Below are 26,077 nucleotides of genomic sequence, written 5' to 3' on the forward strand. Positions count from 1 at the left end.
GCTGAAGGTAACGGCGGACCTGTTAGTGTCACGCCTTAGAGATTTATTTCTCAGGCTCTTTAGGATTTTTTTGTTTTCTCTTCTTCTTTTTTTTTTTTGAGTCTTCAGAGAGGCAAGAGTAATTTCTCCCTTCCACTGTTGGGAATCTGAGCTTCTGTTACTCTCAGAGAACCCCCTTTCCCGCATCTTTTCCTTTATACCTTTACTCTTCTGCGGGCTAGACTCTCCCTCGGTCCTCCAAGACGTCTCGCCGTTTTATTTGATTTTAGTTCTGTTCTTTGAGAGAATCCCAGCCCCGGAGTTATCTTTCCTTCCCTCTTTAGCGGACCCCTGCTCGCCTCCATCCTCGTCCTCGGTCTGAGGCATGGAGCCTGACGGCTCTCGGGAATCCCCACCGCGGGAGGGCTCTTCCTGTCCTGGACAGTGGCCTTTCTCCGCCCTCGGACAGGCCTTCTCCCAGATCTTGCACCAGTTTGCCGGTCAGGAATCCCGACGGGGCAAGGCCAGAAATGCAGCTCTTCGGGACCTCAGTGCTGTACTAGATGCCAAAGAATGTGATCAGTTGTTTGCGGGGAGTGACACCTCGCTCCGTGGAATGCCCGAGATGCTGGGGCAGGTGGCAAAAGCCCTGGGGAAGTATGCAGCTCCTCCCGAGGGGCCGGAAGGGGGAGGTGATCGTCACTCCGAAGTGGCCGAGAAAGCGGCAGCAGTTGGGTTACTCTTCCTTAAGCTGTTGAGGAAAGTTGAGACCGCTAAGAATTCCTTGGTTTGCCCTGCATGGAAGGCAGGCCTCCGTCACTTGGCAGGACCCATCTATATTTTTGCCATCACACACAACTTGGAGCAACCATGGACCAGCCCAAAATCTCAGGGCGTCGCTGGACAGGTGCTCGCCTTACTGCTTCAGGTTACTGAGTGTGGTTCTGTGGCTGGATTCCTCCACGGAGAAAATGAAGATGAGAAAGGGAGATTTACTGCGGTCATGGGGCTTCTCAAACCCGATTTGAATAAGTGAGTACTCCTGCCGTAAGGGCCACCGACTTAAGCTTCAGACTAATGTTTTAGAAGGTTAGAGCTCAAAGGAGTCTTGTGTCTGCATCAGCGACATAAAGGTGTTGTAAGCCCAGAACGGTTGTGATTGTGATGACGTTAACTCGGTAGTGGCAAGTTCGACATTAGAACCCAGGTCTTCAGACTTGATTTTCTAGTGCTTTTTCCAGTCCTGACAACTGCCCTGAAATTGGAAGTTCAGTCCCATTTATTTAGACTTAACTTTCTTCAGTTAGATGGGGTTGGGGATTTGGAGAAGATTTAAACTTCGAGAAGATTTAAACTTATGGTTTGAATTTAAACTTAGGAATCTTGAAGCTCATCGCTACTTACTAGATATGGAAGCGTGTTTGGGATGAAAAAATAAAAGTCCTTTAGATTGCTGTTAGCTAAAGTATTTTCTGTGAGTTTCCACTTGCTACTTTGTACATTTGTGTTTGTGACCCTGGAGTGATGAGAAAAAAGTGAGTACATAACCGTCTTTTTACCAGGAATGTGGAGGTAAAAGGCTTAGTTTTGAGGATGTCTCTTGCTTTTTATTGCTTCTGAATAGGACCAGTTTCATTATTTACAATATAAAGATAACATTACCTGTTACACCGTATTTGAAGATTGGTTATGTGTGTAAACTCACTTTATAAGCTATAAATTGCTGTTTGAATATTGATTCATTTGCTCCCATGTGGTAATAATAATAATAATAGTGATACTGAAGACATTTCCTTTCCTCCTCTCTCCCTTCTCAACACTTTCTCACTGTAACCACCACTATCACCACAGATTCTTTACATAGCTGTGGTTATAACTGGCTACTTTTTATCGGATATTCTTTAGACCCAGAGCCCTGGGTGATAAATGTATTTAGTGTAAGTTCTGTACGTTATTTTGATCTAAATCTTAAAAATGTATGTTGTTAACATTGAGTTATCTTATGTGGAATGTATTTTTCTTTCAAGTATAAGAAAATATAGTTAGCTTGAACTGGACACCATGTCACTTAATGTGGTTTCACATTTCCATTTAGGGACTCCTGGAAGAGTAACCCAGCCACCAAACATGTTTTCTCATGGACTCTGCAAAAGGTCACTCGACCCTGGCTGAGCCAACATCTGGAAAGGGTACTTCCCCCGTCATTGCTCATCTCAGATGACTATCAAACCGAGAACAAAATCCTGGGTGTCCACTGCCTCCATCACATTGTGCTAAATGTGGTAAGTAGCCTCCGTTCTCTGTCATCTGTACCGATGGTGCAGGCTGAGTCATCATGGCCATTCCTCGTTCATGACATCACTGCTCTACTGCTGCCCATGTTTATATCTTTTATTAACTGGCTTTCTGTTAATGCTGTCATGTGACTCTCACTTCACTAATTTATATTTTTCTCTCTGTATTTTCCTCTGCCAACCTAGTAGGTTGTATCTTATAGGTGATGTATATAAGGAACGTAGACCATCGTCAGACTGAAGAACCAGACTTTGAGTCATTAACAACTGACTTTCAAGGAACAAAAAATTCAGAAGCTGAAAGGGATTTTACCCAAATGTGCAATCTATTACTCAAGGAAACTGCTTTTTTTTTTTAAACTGTATATTATGGAGCTTTTAAAATATACACAGAAGTAGAGAGAGTGGTATAATGAATCCCATGTACCACATTCAATCTCAAAAATTATCAACATTTTGCCAACCTCGGGAAGCTTTTAATTGGGTAATTTGTTTGATTGCAGCCAGCTGCTGATCTGCTGCAGTACAACAGGGCCCAAGTCCTATACCATGCCCTTTTCAACCACCTGTACACACGGGAGCACCACCTCATTCAGGTAATGGTAAGATTTGTTCATAACTCTGAGTCTGAGCTCTCAAATTTGAGTAGAAGGTGGCACTATGTGAATAAGAATACTTGGTACACATTTTACTCTTCTAGGAAGGTAAAGATGATAACTGAGAACCACTGACAAATTGAAAATATGGGGGTAGCAAATGACTAGAAAATGTCTCAATACCAAGAGACATCCACATTCCTGAGTCTCCACAGAAAAGCCAGTGTTTTATCTTCATCTGGGTCAATTATATATCACTTGGGGGCAGCTTTATGTCTGAAAAAGTTCTATTTTTTATTTTTAATTTTTTTTTAGTCTCACCAATTTATGAGCAAAAGAGAGATGGGTTCTTTTTCTGCTTTCCTTTTTCTTTATTTTCTCTTTTTGGCCACACAGCTTTCAGGATATAGTTCCCCAACCAGGGATTGAACCCAAGCCCCCTGCAGTGGAAGCACCGAGTCCTAACCACTTGGCTGACTGGGAACTCCCAAAAATGTTCCATTTTTATTACTTTAAGTGTCTTTACTTCTGGGCTGCTTTTATATCAACACACACTCTGGGAACTCCTTGTATGTTGGGTTTTTTGTGTCATTTATTCTTTCATCCAGTAGACATTGAGTACCTACTGTGTGCCAGTAACCATTGTAGGTTCCAAGAATGAATGAGTCGGACAGGGTTTCTGACTTTAAGAAATCCTCTGGAGAGACATTTATGCAAATATATATACTGTATATTTAAATACAGTACAGAGTAATAAATCTATTAAAAGTTTTCTGTAAAGTGCAGTGGGTGTTGAACAGTAGGCAGCTAACAAGGTTTGGTGGTATTGAGGTGGTTTTAAGAGGATCGGGTAAGGAGGTGATATTTGCTTATAAAGGATGAATAAGAGTTTCAGGTGTGGTGTTTGGAGTCACACCAGGACAGACGTAAACGATAGGGTCCTGGGCAGGCTGCGGCGCACAGCATCTGCTGTGAAGAGACCTTCAAGCTGGTGGAAGAGTAAGACTTGGAGATCACCTTCCTCCCCACAGATACATCAGAAATACATCTACATGTGGAACAACTCCTACAGAACACCTACTGAACACTGGCAGAAGACCTCAGACCTCCCCAAAGGCAAGAAACTCCCCATGTACCTGGGTAGGGCAAAAGAAAAAAGAAAAACAAGAGACAAAAGAATAGGGACGGGACCTGCACCAGTGGGAGGGAGCTGTGAAGGAGGAAAGGTTTCCACACAGTAGGAAGCCCCTTTGCGGGCGGAGACTGTGGGTGGCAGAGGGGGGACGCTTCAGAGCCACGGAGGAGAGCACAGCAACAGGGGGTGCGGAGGGCAAAACAGAGAGATTCCCGCACAGAGGATCGGTGCCGACCGGCACTCACCAGGCCGAGAGTCTTGTCTGCTCACCCGGCGGGGCAGGCAGGGGCGGGGAGCTGAGGCTCGGGCTTTGGTCGGATCCCAGGGAGAGGACTGGGGTTGGCTGCGTGAACACAGCCTGAAGGGTCTAGTGCACCACAGCTAGCCGGGAGGGAGTCCGGGAAAAAGTCTGGACCTGCCTAAGAGGCAAGAGACCATTGTTTTGGGGTGCGCGAGGAGAAGGGATTCAGAGCACTGCCTAAACGAGCTCCAGGGACGGGCGCAAGCCGCAGCTATCAGCGCGGACCCCAGAGACGGGCCTGAAACGCTAAGGCTGCTGCTGCTGCCACCAAGAAGCCAGCGTGCAAGCACAGGTCACTCTCCACACCTCCCCTCCCAGGAGCCTGTGCAGCCTGCCACTGCCAGGGTCCCGTGATCCGGGGACAACCTTCCTGCGAGAACACACAGCGTGCCCCAGGCTGTTGCAACATCATGCTGGCCTCTGCCACCACAGGTTCGCCCCACATCCGCACCCCTCCCTCCCCCTGGCCTGAGTGAGACAGAGCCCCCAAATCAGCTGTTCCTTTAACCCCGTACCGTCTGAGCGAAGAACAGATGCCATCAGGTGACCTACACGCAGAGGCGGGGCCAAATCCAAACCTGAGCCCCGGGAGCTGTGCGAACAAAGAAGAGAAAGGGAAATCTCTCCCAGCAGCCTCAGGAGCAGTGGATTAAATCTCCATAGTCAACTCAAAGTACCCTGCATCTGTGGAATACCTGAATAGACAGCAAATCATCCCAAAATTGAGGTGGTGGACTTTGGGAGCAGCTGTAGACTTGGGGTTTGCTTTCTGCATCTAATTTGTCTCTGGTTTTATGTTTATCTTAGTTTAGTATTTAGAGTTTATTATCATTGGTAGATTTGTTTATTGATTTGGTTACTCTCTTCCTTTTTTTTAAAATATATACATATATGTATACTTTTTGTCTTTTTCTCTTTTTGTGACTGTGCATGTATATGCTTCTCTGTGTGATTTTGTCTGTATAGCTTTGCTTTTACTATTTATCCTAGGGTTCTGTCTGTCTGTTTTTTCTTTTCTTTTTTTTTTTGCGGTACGCGGGCCTCTCACTGTTGTGGCCTCTCCTGTTGCGGAGCACAGGCTCCGGACATGCAGGCTCAGTGGCCATGACTCACAGGCCCAGCCACTCTGTGGCATGTGGGATCTTCCCAGACCGGGGCATGAACCTGTGTCCCCTACATTGGCAGGCGGACTCTCAACCACTGCGCCACCAGGGCAGCCCTTTTGTATAGTTTTTAATGCTTGTTATCATTGGTGGATTTGTTTTTTGGTTTGGTTGCTCTCTTCTTTCTTTTTTTTATTTTTAACAATTACAATTTTTTTTTATTTTGATTATTTTATTTTTCCTTCTTTCTTTATTTTTTTCTCCCTTTTCTTCTGAGCCATGTGGCTGACAGGGTCTTGGTGCTCTGGCTGGGTGTCAGGCCTGTGCCTCTGAGATGGGAGAGCCGAGTTTAGGATATTGGACCACCAGAGACCTCCTGGCCCCATGTAATATAAATCAGGGAGGGCTCTCCCAGAGATCTCCATCTCAACACTAAGACCAAGCTCCACTCAACAACTAGCAAGCTACAGTGCTGGACATCCCATGCCAAACAACTAGCAAGACAGGAACACAGCCGCACCCATTAGCAGAGAGGCTGCCTAAAATCATACTAAGTTCACAGACACCCCAAAACACACCATCGGATGCGGTCCTGTCCACCAGAAAGACAAGATCCAGCCTCATCCACCAGAACACAGGCACCAGTCCCCTCCACCAGAAAGCCTACACAACCCACTGAACCAACCTTAGCCACTGGGGGCAGACACAAAAAACAATGGGAACTATGAAGCTGCAGCCTGCGAAAAGGAGACCCCAAACACGGTAAGTTAAGGAAAATGAGAAGACATAGAAATACACAGCAGATGAAGGAGCAAGGTAAAAACCCACCAGACCAAACAAATGAAGAGGAAATAGGCAGTCTACCTGAAAAGAATTCAGAGTAAAGATGATCCAAAATCTTGGAAACAGAATGGAGAAAATACAAGAAACATCTAATAAGGACCTAGAAGAACTAAAGAACAAACAAACAGAGATGAACAACACAATAAATGAAATAAAAAATTCTCTAGAGGGAATCCATAGCAGAATAACTGAGGCAGAAGAAAGGATAAGTGACCTGGAAAATAAAATAGTGTAAATAACTACCGCAGAGCAGAATAAAGATAACAGAATGAAAAGAATTGAGGACAGTCTCAGAGACCTCTGGGACAATATTAAATGCACCAATGTTCGAATTATAGGGGTCCTAGAAGAAGAGGAAAAAAAAAGGACCGAGAAAATATTTGAAGAGATTATAGTTGAAAACTTCCCTAATATGGAAGGGAAATAGTCAAGTCCAGGAATTGCAGAGAGTCCCATACAGGATAAACCCAAGGAGAAACATGCCAAGGCAGATGTTAATCAAACTATCAAAAATTAAATACGAAGAAAAAATATTAAAAGCAGCAAGGGAAAACCAACAAATAACATAAAAGTGAATCCCCATAAGGTTAACAGCTGATCTTTCAGCAGAAACTGCAAGCCAGAAGGGAGTGGCAGGACATATTTAAACTGATGAAAGGGAAAAACCTACAACCAAGATTACTCTACCCAGCAAGGATCTCATTCAGATTCGATGGAGAAATTAAAACTTTTACAGACAAGCAAAAGCTACAAGAATTCAGCACCACCAAACCAGCTTTACAACAAATGCTAAAGAAACTTCTCTAGGCAGGAAACACAAGAGAAGGAAAAGACCTACAATAACAAACACAAAACAATTAAGAAAATGGTAATAGGAACATACATATTGATAACTAACTTAAATGTATATGGGTTAAATGCTCCAACCAAAAGACATAGACTGGCTGAATGGATACAAAAACAAGACCCACATATATGCTGTCTACAAGAGACCCACTTCAGACCTAGGGACACATACAGACTGAAAGTGAGGGGATGGAAAAAGATATTCCATGCAAATGGAAATCAAAAGAAAGCTGGAGTAGCAATTCTCATATCAGACAAAATAGACTTTAAAATAAAGATTATTATAAGAGACAAAGAAGGACACTACATAATGATCAAGGGATCAACCCCAGAAGAAGATATAACAATGGTAAGTATTTATGCACCCAACATAGGAGCACCTCGATACATAAGGCAAATGCTAACAGCCATAAAAGGGGAAATCGACAGTAACACAATAATAGTAGGGGACTTTAACACCCCACTTTCACCAATGGACAGATCATCCAAAATGAAAATAAATAAGGAAACACAAGCTTTAAATGATACATTAAGTAAGATGGATTTAATTGATATTTGTAGGACATTCCATCCAAAAACAACAGAATAAATTTTCTTCTCAGGTGCTCACGGAACATTCTCCAGGATAGATCATATTTCGGGTCACAAATCAAGCCTTGGTAAATTTAAGAAAATTGAAATCGTATCAAGTATCTTTTCCGACCACAACGCTATGAGACTAGATATCAATTACAGGAAAAAATCTATAAAAAATACAAACACATGGAAACTAAACAATACATTACTAAATAACCAAGAGATTACTGAAGAAATCAAAGAGGAAGCCAAAAAATACCTAGAAACAAATGACAATGAAAACACGATGACTCAGAACCTATGGGATGCAGCAAAAGCAGTTCGAGGAGGGAAGTTTATAGCAATACAGTCCTACCTCAAGAAACAAGAAAAATCTCAAACAACCCAACCTTACAGCTAAAGCAGTTAGAGAAAAAAGAAGAAAAAAAACCCAAAGTTAGTAGAAGGAAAGAAATCGTGAAGATCAGATCAGAAACAAATGAAAAAGAAATGCAGGAAACAATAGCAAAGATCAATAAAACTAAAAGCTGGTTCTTTGAGAAGATAAACAAAATTGATAAACCATTAGCCAGACTCATCAAGAAAAAAAGGGAGAAGACTCAAATCAATAGAATTAGAAATGAAAAAGGAGAAGTAACAACTGAAACTGCAGAAACACAAAGGATCATGAGATATACTACAAGCAACTGTATGCCAATAAAATGACAACCTGGAAGAAATAGACAAATTCTTAGAAAAGCACAACCTTCTGAGACTGATCCAGGAAGAAACAGAAAATATAAACAGACCAATCACAAGCACTGAAATTGATACTGTGATTAAAAATCTTCCAACAAACAAAAGCCCAGGACCAGATGGCTTCACAGGTGAATTCTGTCAAACATTTAGAGAAGAGCTAACACTTATCCTTCTCAAACTCTTCCAAAATTTAGCAGAGGGAGGAACACGTCCAAACTCATTCTACGAGGCCACCATCATCCTGATACCAAAACCAGACAAAGATGTCACAAAAAAAGAAAATTACAGGCCAATATCACTGATGAACATAGATGCAGAAAACCTCAACAAAATAGTGGCAAACAGAATCCAACAACACATTAAAAGGATCATTAAAAAAATTTTTAAAAAAAGGATCATACACCATGGTCAAGTGGGGTTTATCCCAGGAATGCAAGGATTCTTCAATACATGCAAATCAATCACTGTGATAAAACATATTGACAAATTGAAGGAGAAAAACCATATCATCTCAATAGATGCAGAAAAAGCTTTTGACAAAATTCAACTCCCATTTATGATAACCCTCCAGAAAGTAGGTGTCAGGGGAACTAGCCTCAACATGATAAAGGCCATATATGACAAACCCACAACCAACATTGTTCTCAATGGTGAAAAACTGAAACCATTTCCTCTAAGATCAGGAACAAGACAAGGTTATCCACTCACACCACTATTATTCAACATAGTTTTGGAAGTTTTAACTACAGCAATCAGAGAAGAAAAAGAAATAGAAGGAATCCAAATCGGAAAAGAAGTAAAACTGTCACTGTTTGCAGATGACATGATACTATACACAGAGGATCCTAAAGATGCTACCAGAAAACTACTAGAGCTAATAATGAATGTGGTAAAGTAGCAGGATACAAAATCAATGCACAGAAATCTCTTGCATTCCTATACACTAATGATGAAAAATTTGAAAGAGGAATTAAGGAAACACTCCCATTTATCATTGCAACAGAAAGAATAAAATACCTAGGTATAAACCTACCTAAGGAGACAAAAGACCTGTATGCAGAAAACTATAAGACACTGATGAAAGAAATTAAAGATGATACAAACAGATGGAGAGATATACCATGTTCTTGAATTGGAACAATCAACATTGTGAAAATGACTATACTACCCAAAGCAATCTACAGATTCAATGCAATCCCTATCAAACTACCAATGGCATTTTTCACAGAACAAAAAATTTCACAATTTGTATGGAAACACAAAAGCCCCCGGATAGCCAAAGCAATCTTGAGAAAGAAAAACAGAGCTGGAGGAATCAGGCTCCGAGACTTCTGACTATACTACAAAGCTGCAGTAATCAAGACAGTATGGTACTGGCACAAAAACAGAAATATAGATCACTGGAACAGGATAGAACAGAGATAAACCCACACACATATGGTCAGCTTATGTTTGATAAAGGAGGCAAGAATATACAATGGAGAAAAGACAGCCTCTTCAATAAGTGGTGCTGGGAAAACTGGATAGCTACTGTAAAAGAATGAAATTAGAACACTCCCAAACACCATATACAAAAATAAACTCAAAATGGATTAAAAACCTAAATGTAAGGCCAGACACTATCAAACTCTTAGAGGAAACCATGGGCAGAACACTCTATATGACATAAATCACAGCAAGATCCTTTTTGACCCTAGTGAAATGGAAATGAAAACAAAAATAAACAGGTTGGACCTAATGAAACTTAAAAGCTTTTGCAGAGCAAAGGAAACCATAAAGAAGATGAAAAGACAACCCTCAGGATGGGAAAAACTATTTTCAAATGAAGCAACTGGGAAAAAGGATTTAATCCTTACCAAAGGGTTAAACTCCAAAATATACAAGCAGCTCAATATGCAAAGAACAAACAACCCAATCCAAAATGGGCAGAAGACCTAAATAGACATTTTTCCAAAGAAGATATACAGATTGCCAACAAACACATGAAAGGGTACTCAACATCACTAATCATTAGAGAAATGCAAGTCAAAACTACAATGAGGTATCACCTCACACCAGTCAGAATGGCCATTATAAAAAAACCTACAAACAATAAATGCTGGAGAGGATGTGGAGAAAAGGGAACCCTCCTGCACTGTTGGTGGGAATGTAAATTGATACAGCCACTATGCAGAACAGTATGGAGGTTCCTTGAAAAACTAAAAACAGAACTACCATATGACCCAGCAATCCCACTCCTGGGCATATACCCAGAGAAAACCATAATACAAAAAAGAGTCATGTACCACAATGTTCATTGCAGCTCTATTTACAACAGCCAGGACATGGAAGCAACCTAAGTGTCCATTGACAGATGAATGGATAAAGAAGATGTGGCACATATATACAATGGAATATTACTCAGCCATAAAAAGAAACTAAATTGAATTTTTTGTAGTGAGGTGGATGGACCTAGAGTCTGTCATACAGAGTGAAGTAAGTCAGAAAGAGTGCAGTCAGTCAGAAAGAGTGAAACAAATACCATATGCTAACACATATATATGGAATCTAAAAAAAAAAAAAAAGATTCTGAAGAACCTAGTGGCAGGACAGCAATAAAGACGCAGACGTATAGAATGGACTTGAGGACACAGAGAGGGGGAAGGGTAAGCTGGGATGAAGTGAGAGACTGGCATGGACACATATACACTACCAAATGTAAAACAGATAGCTAGTGGGAAGCAGCCGCATAGCACAGGGAGATCAGCTTGGTGCTTTGTGACCACCTAGAGGGGTGGGATAGGGAGGATGGGAGGGAGACGCAAGAGTGAGGGGATATGGGGATATATTTATACATATAGCTGATTCACTTTATTATACAGCAGCAACTAACACAACAATATAAAGCAATTATACTGCAGTTAAGATGTTAAAAAAAAAGTTTCAACTATGGGGGGTGTGCAGAGAACATTCTGAAGACAGAAGAAACAAGTTATATAAAATCAGAGGTCGAAATTACCTTGTTTCTTATTTTATGCCTAGTCTCCCTCCTCCCACCTCAGTCTGTCACCTTTCTTTTTTAAATACTATTTTTGGTTTTGAGAACCCAGGCTGTGCTAACAGCCAGAAAGGTGTTAGGGCTCTTGAGATGGTGATTTAAGGAAAAAAAAAAAAGGAAAAAAGACATAAAAGAAAGAACGAAGATCCCGGGAGAGCTAAAAGGGAGTGCCTAGACATTGAAATTTCAGATAGGGCTGTGGAAGTGGATACAAATAGGATCATCTGAGATTCTGTTTGGGAGTGGTTTTATTGTAAATACTTGTAAATATCACTTAGACTCAGGAATTTACTGACAGTAGACTTAGACTCCTAAGTTTTGGATTAAAGTCTTAGCTCTGCTATTCTTCCAATTTTATAGATTAGCAAAGAATCACCCTGAGAAGGTATTAACTTGAGACGGTCCGATGGAGATAAAAGAATGTAAAAAAAGTTTGAAAATGTAAAGTAATATACATTAAACTTATTACTAGACTGTTTTAGAATTCTATGACATGGACCCCAAGGATGGTAGATTAGTGGAAGTTGCTAGAAAAATCTGTGTGTTGTGAATACAAATTCGTTTACTACAATTCCTTTCTATTACTTCCTCCTAGGCTGTGCTCCTGTGTCTGCTGGATTTATTCCCCATCCTGGAGAAAGCCCTGCACTGGAAGGGAGATGCAGCCCGACCCACCACACATTGTGACGAGGTCCTGCAGCTGATTCTGACGCACATGGAGCCCGAGCACCGCCTTCTCTTACGCAGGACTTACGCAAGAAACCTACCGGCTTTCGTGAAGAGGTGAGTCCCAGGGCAGCTGGGCGTGGCCATACTCAACTTCAACTTTACTCTTTGGAGTCACATTTTCTCTGTCATTTTTAGGTTGGGGATCTTAACTGTCCGGCACTTGAAGAGGCTGGATCGAGTCATCATTGGTTATCTGGAGGTTTATGATGGACCCGAGGAGGAGGCTAGATTGAAGATATTGGAAGCCCTAAAACTTCTCATGCAGTATACTTGGCCCAGGTATGACAGCCAGCAGACAGGTGTGCTAAGAGGGGCAAAACTCAGCCGATACTCCCTTCAGAACTTGCCCAGGTGTACATTCAGTACAAAGTATTAAGGACGTGCCATATATTTGAATACCTCCTGTTTTTCCATACCAATTGGATTTTGAACTGTGAAAGTGGCATTGAAGATATAATATAGTCAGTTCCTTCAGGTGTACATTTCTCTGGATTTATAATGCATATTAGAATTTTAAAGGCCATTTAGCAGTGCTACAGTAGACGTACTTCTTTGTTCACCATAATGTTTCTTAAATCTGATAGAGAATGGAGCACTCATAGCACATCACTGAACATCTGTGGTAATCAGAATACTGATCTGGGATATATTTGCTTAGCATTCCAACTCTGGCTCGAGGTAGGTGTCCCGAACAGCAAGCTGGAACCCAAACATGTTGGGTCTGCAGAAGGCTCTCTTGCATGACATGTTTAATTCAGCGAGAGTCCAGTGCCTCAGCAACACGTGCGTGTCTCTGTTCTGAGCCGTATTCTCTCATCTCCTCATAATGTACCCCACAGTCACATTTGTAACGAGGCTGCATTTATTTGATTACTGTCTTTCTCCTCTACTGAACTAGAAGCTCCAGGAGGATGGAAGACTGAACACTTTAGTACACTGAGAACTCCAGAACTTACTCAGAACCTGGTATTAAGTACACAGATATTTTTAAAGTGACTGGAATAGATGCATGAATGAAATTGAATCAGACTAATACTGTCCAAGTAGAAGAGGTCAGCAAGCAAACGTAGAGGTCAGAAAATGAATGTCAATTATGGAGGGGCCGGGGCCTGGGGAGTGGGAAACAGCAAATTGTGTGTTGAGTGATGACAGGTGGAGGGCTGAGCAGCACACAAGTTACAGGAAAACACTTAATGTTTTTTAGATCAAGATGAGGGATGGAAACTTTTCTTCTCCCAGTCACATTTCTGCCCAGAAGTATAGTTTATTTATATTTTCACACTACAAGTTAAATTATTTTTCAGCTTCCTTAAGGCTTTTTAGTTTTTTTTTTATTGTGGTTAAAAAATACATAAAATTTACCATTTTAAAGTGTACAATTCAGTGGCATTAAGTGCATTTACAATTTTGTGTAATCATTATCATAAAAACTTTTAGAAACGCTAAGTAGAAGTAAATAGACTGGGCCTAACTGGTGGTAATCTAGGATCTAGAAATATAGTGACAGAAAACTCAAATTGACACGTAAGTCTCAAAAGCCAAGCTTATTTCCCTCACTGTATTTTTAATCTCCAGGCCTAAGACCGCATCAAAGCTAAAGAACTATGGACCATTTCCTGTTCTCTGGTCAAAAGTATAGGCCCCTGGTAAGGGAGGTCCCAGTTCTCCCTTTTCAGGAGGGGCTGTTTGCTTACGGTAGGACCATGCTTATGGAGGGAAACTAGGTATTCCTGGGCAGGCCAGAATGTCAGTGTGTATGGGCAGCATGCTGTAGAAAAAACCAAGGGCCTTAAAGTTCAGAAATCTGGAGTCTGGTCTCTAGTTCTGCTTCCAGCTCTGTGGTCTTAAATTTTGACTTCAGTTCCTTCATTTATGAAATGAGGGTTTTCTACTAGATGGCCTTTGAAATCTCTTTCAGTTTTAATATCCTGATTCGGAGTCTGAACATCATTTTTCTTCTTGATTCCAGAGTTCCCTGTAGACTTGTGGTCTTACTGAAGGCTCTCTTGAAACTGATATGTGATGTAGCAAGGGATTCAAGCCTCACACCCGAATCTGTTAAGAGTGCCTTGTTAGAAGAGGCCACAGACTGCCTGATTCTCCTGGACCGCTGCTCTGAAGGACAGGTGAAGGTAAGGGACAGTCTGCGACTTGGCTTCTGATAGGCTTCTTCATCCTCAGGTAATTCCTGTGATTCTAATTTACATTTAAGTGCCTGACCAAGTCTGTAAATGAACGTGGGGGCTTCGAGTCTCTACCTCTGAGCCTTCTAGCCTTCAAGGGAGTTTGATTAATACCTTATTCTTCCTTTAAAGCTATTCAGAACTGTTTAGACCAAAAGGCAAGAGGATCAGTGGATGTTTCTGGAGCCAGGACAGAGAATGGGCAAAAGGATCATGATCGAGAAATTTAAGTTCTGTTCTAGTGGTCTGAATGAAAAAAAAAAAACAGGTTGAAATAATGGGCTATAAACCACCAAGGAGTAATAATTTAGGTAGAGTAAGCAATTCAGTTACCAGAAATGCTTCCAGTTTTTCAGAGGCAACTGTGTTTTCTACATGCTTACTTATCCACGTGGGAATTCTTCCTTTGGTCTCATATTCCACAGAAGTTAACTTCTCAAAGCCATAGCATACAATAGCTGTGTGTCCACGTATACATAATTTATAAATTACTGTCTCATTTCTTACCCCATTTAGAAATCAATTGAAAGTTATAAGGCAGCATGAAAAGAAATTCATATCCTAAAAATATTTAGGGGTAGCATGGTTTATTCAAATTATTTCATCTTGGCTTTTTAATCTTGGGCACTTTTCAAGCCCTAGATTTAATCTGATTCACCCTGACTGGTAGTAAGCTACTTCTCTGTGCTCCAGTAGGACATTTCCGTTTCTAAAGTTACACCTGTTCTGTGAACTGTGCCCTAGTGTCATCCGTCCTTCCTTCTTTGAGTATGGTACCAAGAAAGAACCACCAAGGTAAAAGGAAAACACGTATCAAACAACCAAACAAACAAAAAACACACTGTTTGGTTTTATGTTTCAGGGTCTCCTGGCTAAAATTCCCCAAAGCTGTGAAGACAGTAAGGTGGGGAACTGTATCCGAAGAGTGCAGCAGGTTTCTGAAGGAGCTCCCTACAATGCAACTTAAGACTTGTATTACTTTCCTGAAGAGGAAAAGATTTTCTTTCTGTTCCAATTGTTTTAAATGGAATCATTTCAGGAAAAAGGTATATTTATATTAAACATTATAACTTAGATCTTCTTTTTCCTTCTTTCCTTTTTACTCCCATAGAAGTAGGGAAAAGAAAACATGAAAAAATCGAAGTCTGGACATTTCTAAATAAAGGGGGGAGGGGGAGGAATGCAGGGGGAGGATACCAAGGAAACGGGTGGGTAGCATTTAAAATTTAGAAATATTTACACCCACAAACTCATCTGTTACGTTTCTTGGGCTCAAGCTGTTACTCCAGCACACGTAACAATGCTATAAAAATACTCTGTTCACAATTTAGGCTTTTCTCCACTCCCTCCCATATTTTTTGCCCCACAGAAGTAGCATAAATATTAAAAACACAAATATTGTGTTAAAAACAAGATAAAGAGCAAAACCCAGAAGTGTGTATGTGTTTAAGATAAAAAAAAAAAGGGAAGAAGTTCAAAATGTCCAGTCCTGTTTATAAACGTCTGAAGGGAAATCACGTGGTTTTGGCCTTGGCCTCGGGCTCTGTCTCCAGCTCGTACTCTATCTCTACGTATGCTTTTTTCCTCCTCAAAGGTCCTTTCAAGGGTGCTTTGCCTTTGTGTTTAGTGTCAACGGCCTTTTCTTCTTCCTCACTGGAGGATTTATCATCCTCATCTTCATCACCGCTGGCGTCCAGTTTATCCATGTCCTAATGTGGGGAGGGAAAAAAATAGGAAAGACGCTAGATTCATTCCCCAAACTGCCTATTTAGAACTAAAACTAGAGAATTTATCTGCTCTGTGTGACCAGAACTCCCCTCCCCCTTTTTTGTCTGAAGCCAAAGGACAGATTTTTACCCATGAACCTCACCTCAAAATCACTTATGTCACTCTCATCAACTTCATCATCTTCCACAAACTCTCTTTTTCCCACATCCTAAAATAAAATGTAACTATTATGTTCAAGATACATAATGAAAATTCAGCTTAGACATCTGGTTTTATTCTTTGATAAGTGCATCAATAACATAAACAGAATGAGAGTCTACTTACTAGGCAAGCAAAATCAACTTATTTCCAAGTTTAATACTTCTGAATTTAAAACACTTTAGGGATATCAATTCTCATGCCTGATTTAAATCATTAGAGATAAAACATCCTCATTTTAAATGGTTAAAATCAATATACAGTACAAGAGCAAACAATTCTTTGCACATTCAACAAAAAGTATTAATTTCAAATACTAAAAAATAGTTTACTACTAGGAAAAGTTACACCTGTGTACCTGTGTGAGTCTATTGTGAATCTACTTGTTAAATTTGCCCTTTACCTAAAAATACTATCATTTAAGTACTTCCCCTATATTAACAGTAAAATTAAGCCCCTTGTAAATTTCAGTAGGTTGCTTAATGTTATATTCCCTCAGCTAATAAGGACCCTTCATTTGTCATCTTGCAGGAAAAATTTTAGAATGCTAATAAATAAGATCAAATTGCCAATGCATAAATAGTTTGTTGGCTGAACCTGGAGAACAAAGCAGCCACTTCTGAACCAAATTAATCAAAAATGATAGGAAAAAATAACCAAATATCTATTTTGGTTAGGGAAATGAAAATGATATTCTCTCTCAATTACATAAAAATAGATCTCATCGGGCTGGTGGCGCAGTGGTTAAGAGTCCGCCTGCCAATGCAGGGGACACGGGTTCGAGCCCTGGTCTGGGAGGATCCTACATGCAGCAGAGCGGCTGGGCCCGTGCGCTGCAACTACTGAGCCTACGCTCTAGAGCCTGCAAGCCACGACTACTGAAGTCTGTGAGCCCAGGGCCCGTGCTCCACAATGGGAGAAGCCACCGCAATGAGAAGCCTGTACACCGCGACAAAGAGTAGCCACCCACTTACCACAACTAGAGAAAGCCCGTGCACAGCAACGAAGACACAACACAGCCAAAAATAAATAAATAAGTAAATTAAAAAAAAAAAAAAGATCTCATCCCATAGATTACTGCTTGACAAAGCAAAAACACAAAGCTTACTTTATCTTCTTCATCATCTTTTTCCTCAGCATCTGAAGAGCCACTGTCTGCCTCCTGCTGTTCCAGGGCCTTGTCGAAGGCATGGATGGGGAAGTTGTAGATGTCGCCATACTAAAGAACATAAACGTGGGTCAGCTTTAACCACATTTGGATCTTATGCTTGAAGTCCACTGTCCAACAAGTATATTATTTTCCTCAGTGATCAAACAAGAATAATTAGTAATATTACTATATTATTGTCAGGCCTAGAGCCAGCAGTGTCTTTCAAAAACCCATATTTGACATTTAAATAATCAGCGATTAATACCAAACAGGCACCTTCTATGAAGGATGGATACCAGATCACTTAAAACTTAATAGTCTATAAAACCCATGGATTGGAACAAATGTAATTTTGCTGATAAAGGGGAAATAGTAGGAAAAAGTAAGTTTTATTCATGTTGTTTCTGTAAATGACATAAATTTTTCAAAAGACAATAAAAATTCATTTTAAAGAACCTTAAAAGTCTAGGATGAATAGGCAGGAGGATCGAAACTGTACGGCTTTTATAGAGAGATCTGGAGTTGTTGTGTTTGGGAGGGGGAGTTGGGAATAATGGCAAAAAAGGAAAGGTCTCTCTACTGAAGTATCAAGAGTAAAGTATTTTATGTGCTTGATCAGGAAACTAAAATGAGGAAGCCAGGGCCTATATGATATCTATTTTATTCCAGTAATAAAATCAAGGTGAAGATCTTTCTAGCATCCTTAAAAATAAAACACATTTCCCACTATTCCTACATTTCCTAGCATATTACCACCTAAAAAATAAAATCTGTACCCCAAAGTTCCTAGCTTTCTCACCGTATCTTGTTTCAGTCTCTCTAGCAATTCCTTTTCGATGGCGTTGTCCAGCTGAGCAGCTATTAATGCCTTTTCCTGTAAGAGAAAAAGAGCAAACCCATTTACTTCATTAGACTCATTTTTCAGCCTGTAGAAGTGGGAGAAATCAAGTTTTTATGTGAAAGATGTAATCCCCTTTTCCCTCTTACTGTAATAGGAACTTCTGCCTGTCCAACCAGATATATGTATCTTTAAAAAAATTCCTATGGTTTTATGAATAGATTTTTTAAAATAGTTTGATCATTTATTTTTATTTTTTTAAATTTATTTATTTGGTTGCACTGGGTCTTAGTTGCGGCTCGTGGGCTCCATGGTTGTGGCATGCGTGTGGGATCTAGTTCCTGGACCAAGGATCAAACCTGGGCTCCCTGCATTGGGAGCATGGAGTCTTTACCACCGCGCCACCAGGGAGGTCCCTTACGAATAGATTTCTAAATTAAATTCTACAAATTCTTTGACAGATACACAAAGCAAGTAGGTCTACATACATTTAAGGGTCTCAGAAAATTAGAAGTCCTGAAGCAGACTCCATAAAAGCTGCGAAAAGGAAACAGAGACCTTCACCCATTTATGCTTTCTAAAACGGTGTTAGATTCCATGTGATAGATAGAAAGTAGATCAAAAAATCTCTTCAGTGGTCTTTTGTAGGAAATGATACATGGTATCAACCTTTACACAAACAAAACATAAAAATGTAACCTCAATCTGCCTTTCTTGCCAAAGACTGTGCATTAATTTGAGAGTAAAAATCATAGAGAATGTTAGTGTTACACACTGAAGCTATGTTAGGATGAACAATGCACAGGATCAGTTACAAGGCAGGGAGACTGGGAGCACACAGAGCAGTTAGAAGGTTACTGTGATCTACATTTTTCTCTGAAGCGGGTGCTCACACCTCAGGGGTGATCCACTGAGATGTAGCAAGCAAATACTCAAAACTTTTTTGTATATTTTTTTCTTTAAGATATTAACTATTACACATTTTTATGCACACTCACATAGCTGCCTTGACTCTGTCCATAAAGGAAATAGTTGTGTGTCACATTACAGTGAGCAAGATATGCCAAGGGAAAAAATACTGCACAAGAGTTTGAAAGTGGTGGCCTCACTCCTTTATTCAGATTATTGCAGCCTATAGCTATTTGCTTGGTTAAGTGGATTTACAGATGATACTGAATACTTTGCAATAAGATAGGGAGTAGTAGTTTTAAAGATGTATGCTGCTTATTTAATGATTTAGTACTTTAAAAAGAGTTGTAGAACTTAAAGAACCATGCATTTTTCACAAAGAGAAAAATGTTCCAGATTTGTCAACCTTTTCTAAGATGACAGATGGCTGTCAGCAGTATGTAACGTAGCAGAAGTTTTTTTGTTTGTTTTTATTTTTGGCTGTGTTGGGTCTTCGTTGCTACACGCGGGCCTTCTTTAGTTGTGGTGAGCGGGGGCTACTGTTCATTGCAGTGCGCGGGCTTCTCATTGCAGTGGCTTCTCTTGTTGCAGAGCACGGGCTCTAGGCGCACGGGCTTCAGTACTTGTGGCTCGCAGGCTCTAGAGCACAGGCTCAGTAGTTGTGGCGCACGGGCTTAGTTCCTCCGCCACATGTGGGATCTTCCCAGACCAGGGTTCGAACCCGTGTCCCCTGCATTGGCAGGCGGATTCTTAACCACTGCGCCACCAGGGAAGCCTCTGTAGCAGAAGTTTTAAAAAATAAATACACTCACTGTTCTTTCAAAGGAAAGGCAATATTTTAACAGTGAGCTTGAAAGAATTGTTTTTCCAAAAAAACCTTGTTCTGTGGCTAGAACATTTAAAAAAGTGATTACATCTATATGTGACATTGCTGAAAACGTGTCTTCTATAAAAGCTGCAATCACACACTTAAAAAATTTGGAAACGCCATTTCCTAACCCATTTAAAAATCTTCCAAATCTATTTCAGAGGGCTTCAAACTTATTTGGTAAAAATAGAAAATTTTAATTTCTTCTGAAAGGTTTGCAAGAATGCCTGTTTTGACTCAGGGAGGATGAAAACTCACTAGCCAGATTTAAACAAAAATGTCTGCATAATTGGTGGTGGAGAATGAAAAATGAACAGCAAGTACTAAATGCAGGCACTCAAAAATGCCCTCCTGGGCTTCCCTGGTGGTGCAGTGGTTGAGAGTCCGCCTGCCAATGCGGGGGACATGGGTTCGTGCCCCGGTCCGGGAGGATCCCACATGCCGTGGAGCGGCTGGGCCCGTGAGCCATGGCCGCTGAGCCTGCGTGTCCGGAGCCTGTGCTCCGCAACGGGAGAGGCCACAGCAGTGAGAGGCCTGCGTACCGCAAAAAAAAAAAAAAGGCCCTCCTTTCTCTCTGTCTCTGAGCTCTCTATCACTTATAACAGCGCTTAAAGGCAAATTTACACTGCTGAGAACCAAACCTTCACTTCACTACATCACAAACTTTTACTTGTAATACACCTATTGGTGCAAATATACATGTATGATAACATTTACAAGTAATATATTGGGGAGCATATGTTCAAAAATTTTACTGATGGGGTGAGTGATCAAAAAAGTTTGGAGATTCAATCCTGGGTTTCGGCACCAAAAAAATAAGTTTGGAGACGAATGATGTAACAGGTTTGAGATACAGAACTCTATGTGATTAATGGAAACAAAAGCATCAAGATTATTAAAGCTATTCCTTGATAGGATATGACAAATGATGAGGTAAATGTCTGTTGGTGGAAGGATGGTAAGCAAAGCAAATAGCTAGAATTACTGAAAATGTGAACTTGTCAGGAAAAGCTAATTTCTGGGTCTTAAAAGCATAAGAATACTCAGCCTGAGTCAGGTCTCATGAGGTGGACTGGCAGACTGCTCTCTATGACAAAGGCTGGAATTTCCTGACTAGATTCTCCATGGATAGCAAAATATTATCATCACTGTTCACTACTTCAGTAACAAAGCTGACAAGTTTACTTCAAAGAAACAAATAATCCCAATTAATCCCTATTAATCCCTTACCAGCAATTTCAGAACCCCAAAAACCCAGTTTAGATGCCTAACATGACCTGAACTGACATGAGGCTCCTTAAAAAAACATTTTTTAAATTCCTTCTAGTGTGGCTTCATCTAGTGAAACATTGTTATATTTCACTGCACAGCTACTAGTGTGTTTAATGAGAATGCTCAAAGCTGGCTGAGGGTAATATGTAAAACATAAGATTGGCAACATACCAGAATTCTAAATGTGACCTCAAGAATTTCAGACAAGGAGTTGTGGATCTCTATTTAAGGTATTTTTTCTGTTCTCCATTACACATACCCCCAAAGTACCCACATTTTAACCTGCCCTGAAAGTCATAATCTTCAGATATGGAATATCAGATAGCATATGCAACTAATACTGTTGTCCATAATCTAGGGCCCGAACAGTTCACAGACAGCAGTGACTGAATCGTTCTCATGAGACCTGACTACCTGACTACAGCCCTACCCTCAATGAAAATACAGAACCTACGATTATCAGAATAAGTTACCTCTCTTCTTTTTTCCCTCCGTTCCACCTTCTTACTCAAAGGAACAAGTTTCCTCCTACGGGAAATAAAACACATGATCAGAAACCCCAATTACATGTTCTACACGTTCCTTTAAAAAAAAAGATAGAAGAAAAAAAAGGATTGGAATTGATTTTGTAGGGCTCAGCTAAATATAGCAAGATTACATAAAATTTTCTAGATAGTTAATGCTATAAAAAGTCAGGCATTTTTACATATATTTGACATTGTTCATATACATGGCTGTTTCAGGATGCCTTACAATGCTAAAGATTAATGCTTCCGCAAGATAAGAAAAAATAATTTTCTACAGAAGATTGACATCTCTAGCTTTCTCTGCAGGTCACAATGAATTAGGGCCTATCACTCCTTAAAGACGGCATGCAATTAATTCTGTGGATTTCATATCATTTAAAAAAGTAAGTTTTCAGTGAACCCACAGTAAAGTTCTTACACTCCATTTCACATTTTTAAGATCATTTTCAACTCCCTAATTTTAGGATTCCCTCAGAGTTAAAAAGACAATTTACTGAAGCTGATAATCAAGTTGTAGTCTACTGTTTTTAAAATCCTGCAAAATTAAAGGGCACAACTTTAATCTGTGGTAAAGCTACTGCTGCTTAGCATGTCATAAAAAATTACCCGAAGTTGAACTTAACAGAAAACATTACTAAAGGTTTCACAATATCTCAGCTTCATAATAAGATGCATGGAAAGGTAATCTAAAAACAAATAAATGAACGATCAGTACTCACTGCCGCTTTAGTGTAAGTTTTCTAATTCGAATTAGGTACTGGGTGATCTTGGTGAATCTCTGCTTACATTTGTGTCGAATGAAACGGGGCCAGTAAATTAGATTTTCATCTATTTGCTCCAGTGCTTTCTCATAGTTTTTATGAAGCCGAACCTGTTAAACAGAAAGGAAGCTTGAAGGGCAAGGGTCATATTAAGTCTTCGCTGTTAACGACACTTATGGGGCCTAATAAGGACGGCTCCAAGAATTTAAGGTAGACATGGTCAAGGAAGTGAGAAAAGCATGTGGCCTTTTTGCTCTTGATCAATGGTCGTCATGATTTTATGTCCTAAGTCTTACCCGTTCCCAGAGACGCCTAGGGAAAGCTGCTCGTTCTATAACCTTCATATACAAGTAGCACTGTCCTGCAGGATAAATAGTTTTATTATTATTTACGGAGAGACTAAAAAATATCCTTTTAAAAGCTGTTGAGTACTTCTCTTGGAAGTTAAGACCGAGGAGTTACCTTTCTCTTCTTTGATAGTGGCATACTGACTGTTTGCCAGGGGACAGGACGACCGATTACACAGTCCAGTCAGGCTGTATTCATTTCTGCAAAAACTCTGAGTCTTGGTTCTAGAATGAGAGGAAAAGAGCAAAGATTCTAAGATGGGATGCGAAGAGGGCAACTGACGGAATCTGTATCCAAGTTGAAAATCTAGACTCACCTTATTTTGAAGGAACAAAATTGCTTGTTCCCTAGTGTATCCCAGATAACCTGCAAGACAAAGTAGAAACCCATTTCAATTGCTCTTACCTAGCAGATGCCATATTAATCCAAGAGAACAATGCGCTAGGGCAGCACCCTGCTTTACTGAGGAAATGAGTCTTTGAAGAATGAGAGGGCAAAGAAATGCTTTGTAAAATAGTCTGATTTATTTGTTTTTTTACACAAATAACAGATTCTTGTAGGAAAAGTAAATACAAATTAGCGATAACCATAACCTTACTGCCCAGAGATACAATTTCGTAGTATTTTTTTTTTTTAGATGTTGGGGGTAGGAGTTTATTAGTTTATTTATTTATTTTTGCTGTGTTGGGTCTTCATTTCTGTGTGAGGGCTTTCTCTAGTTGTGGCAAGCGGGGGCCACTCTTCATCGCGGTGCGCGGGCCTCTCACTGTCGCGGCCTCTCTTGTTGTGGAGCACAGGCTCCATACGCGCAGGCTCAGTAGTTGTGGCTCACAGGCCTAGTTGCTCCGCGGGATGTGGGATCTTCCCAGACCAGGGCTCGAATCCATGTCCCCTGCATTAGCAGGCAGATTCTCAACCACTGCACCACCAGGGAAGCCCCAATTTCGTAGTATTTTAATTTGTATATTATACCAACTAGCGTGCCTATATGTATATTTTAAACAATATGAGATTATATATATAGTAGTGACTTTTTTTTTTTTTTTACTTAATGTGTTCATTATGCATCGTTGTCACACACTACTAGATTTTTGGATATACGTACCACACATACCATGATTTTACCTCATTGACAAGGAAGATCCTCTGTTGCTATCCCCCACTAACTCATATGCTCTATATTCATTCAGCATTTATTGTACACTTAATACTTATGTAAGACACTGACATTTCAAAGTCCTGACACACAGGAGGCACTCAGGCACGTGCTGAATGAAGGAAGGTACAATCCTTAAAAAGATTTTTCTTTCTAGCTACAGAAAAAGAGATGTAAACAAAGCATCACAAAGCAGCAATCTAAATGCCACAGCAGAGGTGTGTAACAGCGTGAGAGCCTTTGCGTGAGCTGCCTGGAGGAAGTGGGAAAGGCTCTGAAGTAGTTAAAGGGAAAAACACAAAGAAGCATTAAAGAATGGAACAACTTTTTTGGAATTTTACAGGATGTGTGTTTGGCAGGGGATGGTGGGAAACAGGTAAGAGGAAATGAAACTGGAGAAGTAGGAGCTAATTCTGGTTTGTGGCTTTAAATATCATCTCCAGGTTGATGACTCCCAAACTGTCATCTCCTGGTCAAACTTCTCTTCAGAGCACCAGATTTGTATATACATGCAGCTGCTTACTTGACATCTCCACTTGAATATCTAAAAGGCATCAAACACATTCACAGGTCCAAATGGAGCTCTCAATTCTACACCTCTCAAAAGAATACTGGGTTCCTTCCCTAGTCTTCCCCACCTCCATAAATAAAACCACCACTGAATGGTTTGTTCAAATCCAAAAATCCCTTGATTTTTCCCTTCTTCATTTCATCCATAACCAAGTCTTGCCGGTTACAATGGTAAAACAGATCTGTAATTCATCCATTTCTTTTCATGACCACTCCCACCTTATTGAAGCTACTTTCATCATGCTCTAGTCTCCTTGCTTTCATTCTTTCTCTCCTTCGAAAGCCTTTCACACAACTAGAGACATTTTCACAAACGTAAATCAGATGTCACTTCTCATTAAAAAAAAGTCTTAAAACACCTCCTCCAAGACTCTACATGATCTTGTCCTGCAAAGATACCCAACTTCACTCCCTACCTTTCTTCCCTTGATTTCTATAACACAGTCACACTAATGTCCTTTACCACATTCCTTCTCTCTTACCTCCAGATCTTTGTATTTTACTGTTCTTACTGCCCAGATTGATTGCTTTTCCCTCAGCCCCCAGTGGCGGTTCCTTCTCATCTTTTAGATCTCGCCTCAGATACCTTCTATTCAGAGAAACCTTCCCTCATCAGCCCTATCCGCATCAACCCGATGTTTCTTTCATAGTAGTATTACACGTTTCAACTGTATTTAATTTGTTCACATGTTTACTGTCTCCCCCGCCAGAGCTACAGTAAAATAGAGGTCTTTTGCCTGTCTTAATAACAACCAAATCTCCAGTAATTACTCTTGGCACACTGTAGGAGCTTGAATATATCTCATACAAATAACTAAACGAATAAGTCTAGGATGCTTCCAAAATTTTGACGCGGGCAGAGAGTGGAGCAAACGTAAAAAAAAAAAACCTAACACAGGAAAAGCAGGTTGAAAAGTACGGTGCACGTGGTTGAAAAGGATGCTTAAATTTGGTGTCTAAACTTCACCGTACCGTCCCCCAGGCCGCCACCCACCCCCTACCCCGCCGCCTCCCGAGTCCCCAGGGGACCATACGCAAAGTCCTTCCTTGCTAGGCACCAAGGCCTGGATACACCGACCCTGGGGGTTGAGGTGGCGGTGTCCTGACCCCTTAACCCCGAAGTGCCCGGGTAGACACGTGAGGGCCCCACGCTCGGAAATCAGGGCTCTGGAAGCCTCGCTTCCGGAGCCACCCTACGCTAATGGGCCAGCTGAGTAGGTGGCTTCTGAGTCTCCTAAAGCGAGCGAGACACACTTCATAAAACCCGGGTGGCAGCGCAACAAGACTCACATCATCTGACTGCATCTTGTCAGCGGTTCAGCGGGCTGAGCCTCGCCAGGACAGGGAAGCAACCATACTGCTTCCGGAGAATCACTTCCGGGAATCCCAGTC

The 26,077-nt window shown here is 40.7% G+C and overlaps 2 protein-coding genes across 4 annotated transcripts; one reads left to right on the top strand and one right to left on the bottom strand.

Annotated features, from left to right (window-relative positions):
* Nucleotides 1-18,369, top strand: TTI2 (TELO2 interacting protein 2). 3 transcript variants are annotated; one of them, XR_009538227.1, is made up of 9 exons: nucleotides 1-1,011; nucleotides 2,075-2,261; nucleotides 2,777-2,869; nucleotides 12,044-12,231; nucleotides 12,313-12,456; nucleotides 14,147-14,309; nucleotides 15,223-15,406; nucleotides 17,005-17,323; nucleotides 17,424-18,369. XR_009538227.1 is itself a non-coding variant. In XM_060136261.1 (7 exons), the coding sequence occupies exons 1-7, from the start codon at nucleotides 365-367 to the stop codon at nucleotides 15,325-15,327; spliced, it is 1,527 nt and encodes a 508-aa protein (XP_059992244.1). In that variant the 5' UTR covers nucleotides 1-364; the 3' UTR covers nucleotides 15,328-15,436. The 3 variants fall into 3 exon arrangements, 1 of the variants encoding a protein (XP_059992244.1); XR_009538226.1 differs by lacking the exon at nucleotides 17,005-17,323; XM_060136261.1 differs by lacking the exons at nucleotides 17,005-17,323; nucleotides 17,424-18,369 and having other exon boundaries at nucleotides 15,223-15,436.
* Nucleotides 13,487-26,057, bottom strand: MAK16 (MAK16 homolog). The gene is made up of 10 exons (XM_060136262.1): nucleotides 25,976-26,057; nucleotides 23,276-23,325; nucleotides 23,074-23,183; nucleotides 22,908-22,972; nucleotides 22,570-22,721; nucleotides 21,797-21,851; nucleotides 18,236-18,310; nucleotides 17,395-17,505; nucleotides 16,231-16,296; nucleotides 13,487-16,069 (listed from the first exon to the last, which is right to left on the bottom strand). Exons 1-10 carry the CDS (start codon nucleotides 25,988-25,990, stop codon nucleotides 15,875-15,877), a joined length of 894 nt encoding a protein of 297 aa, XP_059992245.1. The 5' UTR covers nucleotides 25,991-26,057; the 3' UTR covers nucleotides 13,487-15,874.
* Nucleotides 26,058-26,077: the final 20 nt, after the last annotated feature.

This window comes from Lagenorhynchus albirostris, chromosome 21, assembly GCF_949774975.1.
Source record: "Lagenorhynchus albirostris chromosome 21, mLagAlb1.1, whole genome shotgun sequence".
Classification (NCBI taxonomy): Eukaryota; Metazoa; Chordata; class Mammalia; order Artiodactyla; family Delphinidae; genus Lagenorhynchus; species Lagenorhynchus albirostris.

Bases quoted from the DNA above. Each gene is read 5' to 3' on its own strand.
- TTI2 (XM_060136261.1), top strand. From the start codon at position 365: ATGGAGCCTGACGGCTCTCGGGAATCCCCACCGCGGGAGGGCTCTTCC. The intron at 1,012-2,074 runs GTGAGTACTCCT...ATTTCCATTTAG, and splicing joins CTCAAACCCGATTTGAATAA to GGACTCCTGGAAGAGTAACC. The intron at 12,232-12,312 runs GTGAGTCCCAGG...TGTCATTTTTAG, and splicing joins CTACCGGCTTTCGTGAAGAG to GTTGGGGATCTTAACTGTCC.
- MAK16 (XM_060136262.1), bottom strand. The intron at 22,973-23,073 runs GTAACTCCTCGG...TTTATCCTGCAG, and splicing joins CACTATCAAAGAAGAGAAAG to GACAGTGCTACTTGTATATG. The intron at 21,852-22,569 runs GTGAGTACTGAT...TATTTCCCGTAG, and splicing joins AAACTTACACTAAAGCGGCA to GAGGAAACTTGTTCCTTTGA.